General features: G+C 53.2%; 1 protein-coding gene and 1 non-coding gene across 2 annotated transcripts; both read right to left on the reverse strand.

Annotated features, from left to right (window-relative positions):
* Positions 1 to 151: 151 nt before the first annotated feature.
* EEF2 (eukaryotic translation elongation factor 2) lies at positions 152 to 9,008 on the reverse strand. Its single transcript, XM_055430411.2, has 15 exons — positions 8,890 to 9,008; positions 7,663 to 7,877; positions 6,629 to 6,810; positions 6,326 to 6,537; positions 5,705 to 5,883; positions 5,492 to 5,597; positions 4,864 to 4,977; positions 4,635 to 4,773; positions 4,321 to 4,516; positions 3,438 to 3,696; positions 2,983 to 3,090; positions 1,879 to 2,232; positions 1,546 to 1,728; positions 1,326 to 1,458; positions 152 to 865 (listed from the first exon to the last, which is right to left on the reverse strand). Exons 1-15 carry the CDS (start codon positions 8,890 to 8,892, stop codon positions 672 to 674), a joined length of 2,577 nt encoding a protein of 858 aa, XP_055286386.1. The 5' UTR covers positions 8,893 to 9,008; the 3' UTR covers positions 152 to 671.
* Positions 5,959 to 6,023, reverse strand: LOC129559664 (small nucleolar RNA SNORD37). The gene has a single exon (XR_008686606.1). It is a non-coding gene; the product is annotated as a small nucleolar RNA SNORD37 (small nucleolar RNA).
* Positions 9,009 to 12,159: the final 3,151 nt, after the last annotated feature.

Genomic DNA, 12,159 nt, shown 5'->3' on the forward strand with positions numbered 1-12,159 from the left:
GACTGGCAGGCCTTGTGACAGATGGACTCCTGGACTATCACTTGGAGGTGACACTCAACACTGTACTGGAATATCACCGATGGCCTTGCTCACTGGCCCAGGGAGCCCATTTGCACCTGAGCAGATGGAGAAAGACCACGCACACACAGTCTCCACCATGTCGAGTTTATTATTCCAATGGCACTAATACAGCTGGAGGTGCTCAGTGACACTGTGCGGGCGGGGTTTCCTGCCTTCTAACTTCTGTCCAAAGAGAACATCTACCCGCTTGTTTCTTCCCCCTTTCTGGAGGAAAATCCACTAGGGGCCATTTACCCAAATAAACCTCTTAATGCGTTTATTTTTAATTTGACATTAAGTTTCCCTCTCAACAAAAAAGTATTGGTTGTCCCGTCCCCTCCCCCATCCCCACCGGCCAGATAAGTCCCTGTTGCGAGGGCACTTCTGTTGCCCCTGAAATCTGGAAATAAATATCGAAAGAAACGGCATCAAGTGTTCATGTTGAGCGATGGCACAAAGTGGGCCCCAGAAACCCGTCAGGCAGAGCGTTACCGGGTCTGGACAGCCACGAGGTGTCGTGGAGAATGTGGGGGCTTGTTGCTGTGGTCACCTGTCCCTGGGCGCGGGGGCCGCGCCGAGTCCCACCCAGTGGCAGGCTAAGCGGAGGCCGCCTACAACTTGTCCAGGAAGTTGTCCAGGGCTGGGATGCCTTCCTTTAGGCCTTTGCGCTTGCGTGTCTCCGCCACCACTTGACTGGGGCGGCTGGTGTTGTCAAAGGGGTCACCAGGCAGGATCTGCCAGTGGTCGAACACACACTGGGGGAAGGCCTGGCCGCCTGTGTTGGATCTCAGGTCAGCGGTGAAACCTGCAGGAGGGGCAAACAGTGCTCACTGGGAAGCCCAGGTATGTGCCTCACGGTCCCCTCGCCAAGACCAGGAACACAGACTCACACCAGAGGATCCCAGAGTCATGTTAGATGTTAATCCCATTACCCTACACTTCACCCAAAGGTTCCCTAAAGGCCTACTGATTAAAGACTGAGGCAGGGCTGGCCCTTCCTGGGCCCCAAGCCTCCATCTGCACCTTCTGAGGATGAGCCAGATCTCCAGCCGTGCTTAGACCCACAGGCTGAGGCCTCTCCACTAAATCAACAGTCCTGAGACCCACATGAAAGAGAAATAGGTCACCCCCTCCTTCACAAGTGTGCTGCAGAAAACTGCACTAGGCAGCTTCCCTCATACAAAAGGATGGGCCAGGGCTGGATGTCTGCTGGGCTCCACCCCGAAGGCAGTGGGCATCTGAGAACCACACCAGACTGGACTCACCAAAGGACTCATTGACAGGAAGGTAGGCTTTCACGACAAACATGGGGGTGCCAGCCACCTGGGTCTCCTCAAAGACGTGGCCCCGCTTCCTGTTCAGTACACCGTAAATGCCACCAACCACTTGTTCCGGACACTGTTGGGGAAAAAAGGGCTCTGAGCTGCTGCCTGGCAGGACGGAACCCAAAACAGCAGCTGGGGGTTCCCAGCCCAGCCCCCTTACCTGGATCTCCACAAGATAGATGGGCTCCATGAGCCGGGGCTGGGCAGTCAGCACACTGGCATACAGGCAGCGCCGAGCCGTGGGGATGATCTGGCCACCCCCACGGTGGATGGCATCAGCGTGCAGTGTCACATCATGGACGTCAAAGCGCACGCCCCGCATATTCTCCTCGCACAGAGCCCCCTATGGAGGAAGGAGGACCACCGTCAAGAACCCACCTCCACAGCAGCTCTGACAGACAGGCTGGCCACAGTTGTCTGTTCACAAGATCACACACAATCCCACCTCGCCCGCTGACTGGCCCTGCAGTGCTGTGCCTGAGCACCCCCTCACCTCCTTGGTGGCCCACTGGAAGCCAGCCACCACACTGTCCTTGATTTCATTGAGGTACTGCACACCCTTGGTGATGTCCGTGAGGATGTTGGGGCCCGTGCCATCAGGGCCGAAGCACCAGATCTTACGGGCCTCGGCCACATCCCACTCGTACTTCTCAGCCAGGTAGCGGGCCCGCTGCTTGAGCTCCTGGCGGGCAGACACCTCACCCTTGTCGATGTCCTCAGCCAGGCCATCGGGGAAGGGCCGCGCCTTCATGTAAAGCCTATTGTGCTTGTTGGGGGACTTGGACAGGCAGAGCACGTTCGACTCCTCGCTGACAGTTTCCCGGTACGAGACAACTGGGTCAGATTTCTGGAAGAGGAACATGCAGGGTCAGGTCTGCCCCCAGAAAGCAGACATCCCAGAGAAGCCTCTTCTAACGATACCCACTTCACACTGGCAGAAGACAGAGAGCAGAGCAGGCTCCACCTGACTTAGTGTAAACAGGTGTGTGGCTACTCGTTAAATGCCCACTGCCAACAGGGCTGACTAAATGAACACTTGTGGTAAAACTACATGTGCAATATTAAGTGAAAAGTGATTGCAAACATACAAGTATAAGATCCCAATATAGTATAGTTTCCTTATTTAGAAAAAAGTATTAAAAACTGTCAATTCCCTGAAGAAAAGAAACTTTTTCGTAACTAAAGCGGTTTACAAGGAAAAACAGCATGTAAAGAAACCCAAAACCTCAGCTAAGCAGACACAGATCTGAGCTCATTTTTATGAAAAAGCAGAAAATGGAAACCAGAGTGCACCAGCTGGGGGTGGTGGGGCTGCCTACAGAAGCTCAGTGTCTGTCCTTTTCACTTTTTTTTTTTTTTGGGTAAACTTAGGTTAGCAGAAGTTAGCAGACCCCTCACACTCCAACCCTGCCTGCGCATCTAAACAGCTGATGTCACAACAGCACATTATCTGGCAAGGGGCAGAAGGAAGGAGAACTGAGTCACCCCCACCAGCAGGTCCCTCAGATCCCACCCAGGTCGTGATCTCCATCAGCTCTCTTGCTGCTATAGGGGATGCAGGCCTCCAGTCATCACTGCGTGGCAGCACCAGCCTCACCTTGATGGGGATGCAAGCGTGATCCTCCTCCAGGTCCTTGAGGCAGATCTCCAAGTGCAGCTCCCCAGCCCCCGCGATGATGTGCTCCCCGGACTCCTCGATGATGCACTGGAGAAGGCCAATCGTCAGCCCAACACTGACCCCAGGACCATGCAGTAACCCAAGGGATTCCAGGGGGCAGGTGGAAAGCCAGCTCCAGCTGGACAAGGTGGACTCCCAACACAGGGTTTATGGGGAAGGTATCAGGGCCCATTTTACTAGTTTAACATTAACCTTCGAAAAAGAGCCTCAGGGTCCAACCAATCTGGAAAGACTTAGTAGTGTATCAAAGTTGGATTCCTGGGTGGAAAACCACCATTTAAATGGGCAGGAGTTCTGCCAGGTCAGCCCAATCACACCACATCAAGTCAACAAGCCACCGCAGCAGGTGTCACCTCTGGCCAAGGGCCACCCACCTGCACCATGGGGTCCGACTTGGCCAGCCGCTTCAGACCTTCCACCAGCTTGGGTAGGTCGGCCGGGTTCTTGGCCTCCACAGCGACCCTGACAACAGGGCTCACACTGAACTTCATCACCCGCATGTTGTGGGCATGCTCGAAAGTGGTGATGGTGCCAGTCTTCACCAAGAACTGGTCCACACCCACCAGGCCCACAATGTTGCCACAAGGCACATCCTCGATGGGCTCCACATAACGACCCATCATCAGGATTGTCCTGGGGGGGAACGACACAAAAGGTGTCAACACACTAGCACTTGTGTGGCAGATCCCCAAGTCACCAGCCAAGCCTCTCTTGCTTTTTGGTAGTACCACACTGCACATATTAATTTCTGGACCAGCGATTGAACCCAAGCCTCCTGCAGGGGAAGCACAAAGTTCCCCTCCTTTGAGCCTGTGGCTGTCTTCATGTCTAAAGGAGCAGAGCCAGCTCACCAGGAGCCAGTAACCCAGTGACATCTCAGTGACAGTTCTGGCTCTTATCACCCCAAGACCAGGCAATGCGCTGCTGTGCCTGTGTAAGCCTCTGCACCCTAGTGCAGTCAGGGCCTCCGAGTCCCACACGTGCAGCAGTGACTGGGGAGCACCACCCCCAACTGAGGCCTTTGGGATCAGGGCCTGCTCTCGAGGTACCTATCCTATCACTCAAATTTCCTACCTGCTTCCCAGCTCAGGACTGTGTCACACTGAGAATCCTTAGTTGGAGGAAGGGTACTATTTACTGGTGTTTCCCTCCCCCCGGCAGGTCTCTTACATTCAGATGACCCCACCCATCCCCTTTCACTGGATGGAGGAGGACCAGGAGGCTGTTCGGTCCCCTCTAACTCCCCGAATACCTCACCTCTGGATTGGCTTCAGGTACAGGTCCTCCTTCTTCCCAGGAGTATAGTTGGGTCCCATGATGCGGACCTTCAGGCCAGTGGACACCAGCCCTGAGAAGACCCGGCCGAAGGCATAGAACCGACCTTTGTCAGAGGTCGGCACCATTTTGGAAATGTACATCATGAGAGGGCCTTTGGGATCACAGCTTTTAATGCCTGAGAAAAGAAATCAAACCCCAAAAGGGAAAATGTGATTCCATGGCAGTTCAGCTTTCTAAACTCCTGAGGCTCTGTCCAGCATCAGGCCCCCAGGATGCAGGCAGGCCCCACATACCCATGGCTGCCTCATCGTCTGGGGGCCCCTCGTACAGGAGCTCACAGCGGTACTTCTGGGCCGTCACAGGGGAAGGCAGGTGGATGGTGATCATCTGCAGCAGGGCATCCCCAGCAGGCAGCCAGCGGCGCATCACAGCCTAGAGGAGAGGATGTGAGGGGGAAACGTCAGCAAGAGACCAGAAAGAAAATCAAGAAGGTGGGACTCCCGGGAGAGCCTCTCCGCTCACCTTCAGAAGTGGTTTGCCCTCCTTGTCCTTATCTTCACTGTCCAACTTGATGTCCAGTTTCTCAATTAGTTTTGCTGTCTCCTCTTTCTTGAAGTTCATGATTGCATCAAACACCTAACATGCAGGAAAGATGGCAAAGTGGGTTTGGGAACATATTCGAAGTCTGCAGTTACATGCTAGAGCCTGAAGCACATGGATGGAGGAGGGCCAAAGCTGCAAAAATCCTCACTTACCATCAAATGTCTGACTTAATCTAGCAAATAAGGAAATCTCTCAACAGACTTAAAAAAAAAAAAACCCACCCTAAGTAAGTGGGCACACACTCACTGAAAACTCGCCAGCTTACAACAGTCAGCACTTTCTGCGACATCTCCCATACTGCCCAGTCAAGGAGGCTGACTGACCCCAAGATGCACCCCAAGAGTGTGCGAGACCTGCTAGCCAGCGTTGAACTGAGGGCCTTCTGACCTCATGCTGTCTCATCCTTGTTCTAGGAGTTGACATGCAGCCTGGCCCTGCCTTGCCTTGTGGCATTTTGCCATTAGTTGCAGCAGGTTGGGTACCAGATTGTCTGAGGAGCTGAAGGATGCCCTGGGAATGGGTATCTACCAAGCTTACACCAGCTCACCTTGAAGATTGGGTCCAGAATGAGCTGGCAGAATGTCCGTGGCAGCTTCTTGCCATCAGGGCTGTTGGCTGACTTGCTGAACTTGCCGGTGGCTGGATCAAAGTACCTGTTCGGAGAACACCCAACCCAAGAGTTAGAGAAATCAGTGGGGGGTGGGGGTAACCTGGGTGGGAAAGACCCCACAGACACTTGAGCTGTGTCTCAAACACTCACCGGTCTCCCCACAGCTTTTTCATCATGTCCTCCACCTTCTTGGCCCGCTCAGCAGGCCCTAGCTGTCCCTCACCCTTGGCGGCAAACTTGGCCACATACATCTCTGCAAACTGCTTCAGGGTAAAGGCCCAACCATGGAGACCAGACCCGAAGCCAACAGTACCAAGGACGGGGTCAATCTGCAAGAACAGGAGACAGTTTAGCTGGAATAGTTGGACAGAAACCACAGCTACAAAATCCCCAGGCACCTCACGCCTCAGACCTTAGATTTCTTCAATAGCCATCAGGTCAAAGTGAAGAAATTTTAGTCATCATGTACAAGGTGCCCAACCCCCAGGGGGGGTGTGTGTGCAAAGATTCCACAGGGACTGCCCCATGCACCTGTCAGCAAGCAGGGGGAGCCACTACCTCACCTCCCCAAAAGACCAGCTTTCCTAAGGTTCCTTGGAACTCCAGCTTCCACCTCCCAAGAATCCCCAGGAAGTCACTGATTTAGAAGCAGTTCCCCAGGGGCAGCCCAAGACCACAGCCCTTTCAGTCTGCCCCGCGGGAGAAGTGGAAGGGGGTACTAGGAACACAACAGAGAGAGGTACCCTAAACCCAGCACTGAGGCTGTCCTACCATGATGTTGCCCATGGGGCCGCTCTCGCCCTCGCCATAGGTGGAGATAATGACGTTGACATTCTCCACAATGCGCTGGAAGGTTTGGTAGAGCTCCTCAGGCTCCAGCTGCAGCTCAAGCAGGGCTCGGTCCATCTTGTTCATCATCAGCACCGGCTTGATGCGCTCGGCGATGGCCTGGCGCAGCACCGTCTCTGTCTGGACACACACACCTGCAAACCAGCAAGGGATGAAGCGGCTCTTGCAGCCAGAGAGGGGACAGCCCCAGGTTCCAAGCCATCCTAGGGGGTGCCCACTGCTTACCTGAAACACAGTCCACCACCACCAAGGCACCGTCAGTGACACGGAGCGCAGCTGTCACCTCTGAGGAAAAGTCAACGTGCCCAGGGGAGTCGATGAGGTTGATGAGGAAGCCAGAGCCATCCTTGCTCTGCTTGATGAAATTCAAGTCGTTCTCTGAAAGCTCGTAGAAAAGGGAGATGGCCCTGAAAAAGATGGGGACAGGTGAGCCAGGTGGAAGCCACACCTTAGCCTGGCCTGTGGTCAATCAGGTTCCCACCGAGGGGGAGTCAGGATGGACGCTCTTCATTCCTAAGTGAGGTTGGGATCCAATAAAAGTCAGGCAGATGCTGCAACCTGTCCCCTCCCCCTGCATTACTCATCCCTAAAGTGAACTTGAGACTCCACACACAAGAACCACCGCATCTGGGGACATTTACCTTTGCAGCACCCTCTGCCAGGGACAGCCACTTCCCTGGCACCAGAGTCCATCTGGGTCCTCCCAGGCTCAACACATCTGTTGTCAAAAAGCAGCTACTACATAGGAGCTAGAAATCCCAAAGTCTACTTTTCACCCTTCTCTGCCCCGCAGGGAAGTGAGTCTCAAGGCAATGACCAAGGACAAGCGACTAAATGAGGACAACTGCCGTCACTGCTTTTTCTTTGGGGTGGGGGAGGTTCTCACCCGACATCTGGGGTCAGGAAACTCACAGGGGGCTGCCGTGCGCACAGCAGGACTTTGGCATTGATCCCGGATGCCAACAGCATCCTCAGACTTCTTCAGACATTGCCAAGAGCCCCCAGCTTGCTTCCCCTCCAACCTCCTTAACTCTACCACCCATCACTGTGCCTCTTCCCCTGGAGGCAAAAGTGCCCATCCCACTAGATGAAGCTCCATCATCCCTCCCAGTTCAGAAGCCCAGCTCCAAAGTGCTCCTCTCCCCAGAAGCCTGTGGGAAAAGGCCTATGTCTGTCTATTCTTCCAGCCCACTACCAAGGACTCAGAGCAAGCAGCACCCCCCTTTCCCTGTGGAGACGACACCAGGGGACTTGCTCACGTTGACTTGATGGTGATGCAACGCTCCTGCTCGTCCTTCCGGGTGTCAGTGAAGCGAGTCTCCCCAGCCCGGGCAGAGGCGATGATACCCGCCTTGCACACCAGGGAATCCGTCAGAGTGGACTTGCCATGGTCCACGTGGGCAATGACAGACATGTTCCGGATGTTGGCCTTCTTGTCCATGATGGCCCGGATCTGGTCTACCGTGAAGTTCACCTGGGCAGGGTGGGGGAAGGGAGGGTCATGACAGGCCGGCACTCCAGGAAGGACCCTTGGCACAGAGACTTTGATCAATAGAGGCTGCAAGGCCCTAGCCAAAAGAGGCTGGTCCCCGGTGCTGCCAACTCCGACCTAAATCCCCCCTTCTTTGTTAACACCCCTTTAAAGACGTCCAACTCACCCTGTCCCTGAAAACCCTGATCTTGGCTGTCACACCCAAAATGACAACTCAGAACGGAAATTGGGGACGAAGTCCCAAAGAGTGACAACAGATTTCCTTTATAATACGTAGATACTGGGGCCTCGTGGGGTCCGGCTGAAACCTCAAGTGCACCACGGTGCGGCCACGGGTATACCCCGAGGTTTCCCAACCAAACGGGCTCTCCAAACTCCAAGGTCATCCCTCTCTGGAGTTGTGATGGTCAGAGCCACCCACCCCGCCTGATTGGTAAATATGCCACCCGCGGTTTGGGGTGGGGGGGTTGCGCACCTCTAACAGGCGCGAGCCTCCACCTCGTGGCTCTAGGATCAGGTGTTCACAACTGGGAGGTTCACCAAAGACAAGAGACCAGGCCAAGATTATACAGCGGGAGAAGATCTGAAGGTCTTACTCTTCTCTCCTTTAGCCATTTCCAAAACGCCCACGGCTCCCGACAGAAAATCGGACTGATACTCCCGGCCCGCGGTTACATAAGGCGGCTCCCCTCTCCCGGCTCGCGCTGCGGCGCCCGCCATTACAGCGTCTGCCACATCATCATACCCCCCCCGCCCCGCCTCCGCCCCAGCTTCAGCCGGGCCCGGGACCCCGCGAGGCGGCGGCGCCCCCGGAAGCGGAGATCGGCGAGCAGTGCGGCGCGCAGACATGGCGACAGCCGCTTCACCTGCCCCGGCCCCGCCGCCGCCATGTCTCCTTCCAGTCAGGGAGGCCACAGGTCTCCAGGCTTGGCAGCGCCAGTACTGCCGAGGCCTCGCTGCCGTTTCAGGCCTCAGGTTGATCAGCGTTGCTCACCATGGTGGCGGATGGCGGTGGATTCTCCCAGGCAGATCCGAGCGAGCTAGGTCGCGCCGAGGATGGCGGCGACGACGGCGGAAGAGAACGCTGACGTCAACACCCGAGACTTTATAGGCCGACGCCGGTTGGGCGGATCATCTGACCGCGCTTCGGAGGCGGGGCGAAGCGATGCCGCGCGCAAGCGCAGGAACACCCTCCCCACCACCACCACCACCGCCCTACCCGGGTAACCCCTTAGGCGGCCGCGCGGCTGCTCTAATACCAGGGGTCTGCATTCCTTGCTTGGATTTTCCCGGGGGCATGGTTGCCTCCAGCTGGGTGCACGCCTCCAGGATGCAATGAATTGAAGTGAGGTAGCTCAGTCGTGTCCGATTCTTTGAGAGCCCATGAACTGTAGCCTACCAGGCTCCTCCGTCCGTGGGATTCTCCAGGCAAGAATACTGGAGTGGGTTGCCGTTTCCTTCTCCAGGATGCAATACTTAGGTGCAAAAAGCGAAGAGTGGCATTTTAGCTGAGACTATTAACCGTATCTTAGCAACTATGTCATTTTGCAAAGTGCCAAGCACTTCCATGAAAAGGATATTACGATGTGAATAGGGTCTGTGGATTGTACTAAGATTAAGGTTTGATATGATGTAAGATGACAGTGACAGTACTAGGTCCGGGGCTGGGAGAAGAGTACTTGGGACCTCTGTACTAGTTCTGCAATCACCTGTTTATAATTATTTCTTTCAAAAAAAAAAAAAAAAAACCTTTTCAAAAGCAGGTACTAATCACCCACTTTTCCCACAAAGACAAATTCAGCGTCTACTACGCCAGGCATTGCTATAGGCTTTGTGGATAAAACAGTAAATAAAATACCTTATCAGCTCCATCACTTTAAGTGCTCTTACACTAGATATGCAGGTTTTTCTATGCTTCAGTTTGTCTGCGCAATGGGATGATCAATACTACTTCTTTGTTTGAGGGAGAGTAAAATTCACTAAATACACGTAGAGGGATTAGCACCGAGTCTGACACAGTTCTCAATACACCTCAGTTATTTCTAATTAGTTATCGTTACCATTATAGAACACATTTCAGGGACTGGTTTGCTGCGTCGCAAGCGTGGGAGCTAGGCGCTTTTCTACATGCGCAATCTCATTTTCTACTTCATTTTCTCTCCAGGGGGAGGCGCAGGAACACTATTTTGTATTCGTGTCCTGATATGACCCTAAGAAACCGTTGTATATCAGATCTTCGACTCCAGGGAAAAATTGGCATTTAATTCAGGATCTTTATTATTTATAAAGAGCCCAGCTCAATGCCTGGTACACAGTAGGCGCTCATAAGTATATCTTGCATCAGGTAATCATATTCTCATTTGTGTAAATAAATCCCCTTCAATAAATCTTCCCCTAAATTCACTCTGTCAAAAGAAGGGAGCCTGCAGTGATTTCCCTGCGCTGGGAGAAGAGACAGTTGTACCTCTGTAAAAAGCTATGCAAGTTCGGATATGGACTCTAAAATAAAGACTGTCTTCTCCTATCCCTACAAAGGGCTTTACGCATTTTGCTTTCTAAAGAACGGTCACAGCCCTGATTTCATTTAATCAAAGATTACTATCACTATCCCACGTTTAACCCAGGAGGAAACTGAGGCCGTCAGGCGCGGCTCTCTAAATATCTATTGAACGACCGAGACGCAGAGCTTCGGGCAGCTAAAGTCAATGCCCTAGCTCAATTCCGGGTGTTCAAACACGTGCGCCTGTGTTCGTGTCAGGAAAGTTTTATATTAATTTTACCAGGCAAGCGCATGCGCCCTTCCGGGGACGCGTTTCCAGCAGATGGATATCCAGCTTACCATTCTTAATAAAGTTTTATCCTTTTTTTTTTTAATGTTTAAAGTGCACCCAGCATATAACGTGTCCTAGGCTCCGTCTTAGGCACTTGACAGCACCTCCTTGCAAAATAGAACATTTCAGAGATGAAAAGCAAAGGTTTTCATTAATAGGGTTGAATTTGCTCGCAAGTGAATAGATTGTTTATTGAGAAATTTTAACTTAGTCTAAGTTAAAGTAGCTGGGGAGAGGAGGATGGCGAAATTTAAGACATCCCTCCTCATACAGGGCTTCCCTGGTGGCTCAGATGGTAAAGAGCCTGCCTGCAGTGCAGGAGATCCGGGTTCAATCCCTGGATCAGGAAGACTCCCTGGCGAAGGAAATGGCAACCCACTCCAGTTTTCTTGCCTGGAGAAACCCATGGACAGAGCAGCCTGGTAGGCTACAATTCACGGGGTTGCAAAGAGCCGGACACGACTGAGAGACTTCTCTTTCTACACTCCCCCATGGGGAGGAGTTTCCTCTTCGAAGCTGTAGGGATGGGGCCAGGTGTTGGCAGAGGACAACTCCCCACCAGACCCAGAAGCCTGGGGGAGAAGCAGAGCTTCAGCACAGACAAAAAGCAGCCGCAGCCAGGCTCCGGGTCTGCAGTAATAAATATCTGCGGGGGTAAAGGACGGGAAGGTACCAAGAGAAAAAAAGTAACCTCTGCAGGGAGGTTCTGCTGCGCATGCGCACGCTGCGGCGCGGGAAGGACAGGAAAGCCCCCGGAGGCCCTGGCAGCGGCCCCTGCTGATCAAAGACCGCCACTGCACTCCCCTTGCATCTGCCTTTGATTCTGTTGAAGGCTTATCACCACATTTTAAATGTATTCATTCATGTAATCTTCCCCACACCCCGGGTTTTGTGTGGGCTGTTTTATGCAGGAGCAAACTGAGACTCAGAGAATTTCCCCAAGGTCACACAGCTAATAAGAGCGGAACCAAGTGACTTTAAATTGTACGGTTTAATGGAATATTCAGTTCAGTTCAGTCGCTCAGTCGTGTCCGACTCTCCGCGACCCCATGAATCACAGCACGCCAGGCCTCCCTGGCCATCACCAATTTCGAATATTACTCAACCTCAAAAAGGAAGGAAATTCTGACCCAGGCTACAACATGGATAAGACGACATTATGTTCAGTGAAATAAGCTGGAAGCAAAAGGACAAATATTGTATAATTTTACCTATTGTCATTGTTTAGTCACTAAGTGATGTCCACGACCCCATGAACTGTAGCCCGCCAGTCTCCTCTGTCTATGCGATTTTCCAGCCAAGAATACTGGAGTGGGTTGCCATTTCCTTCTCCAGGGATCTTCCCCACCCAGGGTTTAAACCCGTATCTGCCTGCTTGCCAGGCGTATTCTTTACCACTGTGCTACCTGTGAAGCCTTAATTGTACCTGTACT

Source organism: Moschus berezovskii, chromosome 8, assembly GCF_049115385.1.
Source record: "Moschus berezovskii isolate FMDL1 chromosome 8, NW_MosBer_1.0, whole genome shotgun sequence".
Lineage (NCBI taxonomy): Eukaryota > Metazoa > Chordata > Mammalia > Artiodactyla > Moschidae > Moschus > Moschus berezovskii.

Bases quoted from the DNA above. Each gene is read 5' to 3' on its own strand.
- EEF2 (XM_055430411.2), bottom strand. The intron at 4,774-4,863 runs GTGAGCGGAGAG...CCTCTCCTCTAG, and splicing joins AGGGCAAACCACTTCTGAAG to GCTGTGATGCGCCGCTGGCT. The intron at 3,697-4,320 runs GTGAGGTATTCG...GTTCCCCCCCAG, and splicing joins TACCTGAAGCCAATCCAGAG to GACAATCCTGATGATGGGTC.